The 251-nt window shown below is 39.8% G+C and overlaps 1 protein-coding gene across 1 annotated transcript in view; it reads left to right on the forward strand.

The window, feature by feature from the left end:
* Window positions 1-251, forward strand: part of LOC119589095 (mitochondrial Rho GTPase 1-like) — a gene marked incomplete in the record, with an annotated part of 21,050 nt that overhangs the window by 13,194 nt on the left and 7,605 nt on the right. The window contains 1 exon segment of the mRNA XM_037937670.1: window positions 22-234. Within this exon segment, the coding sequence (XP_037793598.1) occupies window positions 22-234 (213 nt within the window).

Consider the following 251-nt stretch of genomic DNA (forward strand, 5'->3'; position numbering starts at 1 on the left):
AACATAATTTTCTAACAACAGGAAGTACAAGAAATCCCAGAAGAGAAGTTGTCACGCCACACCATTAGTACGTTACAAGTTTATGGGCAAGAGAAATACCTCGTCTTACATGATATTGATGTTCACAACATCACAGATGCCCTAATGCCCAATGAGGTGCAGTGTGATGTTGCCTGCCTGGTGTATGATGTCTCGAATCCAAAAGCTTTTGAATACGTCGCTAGAATATATCTAGTAAGTTGTGTTCAATG

This window comes from Penaeus monodon, chromosome 25, assembly GCF_015228065.2.
Source record: "Penaeus monodon isolate SGIC_2016 chromosome 25, NSTDA_Pmon_1, whole genome shotgun sequence".
Lineage (NCBI taxonomy): Eukaryota > Metazoa > Arthropoda > Malacostraca > Decapoda > Penaeidae > Penaeus > Penaeus monodon.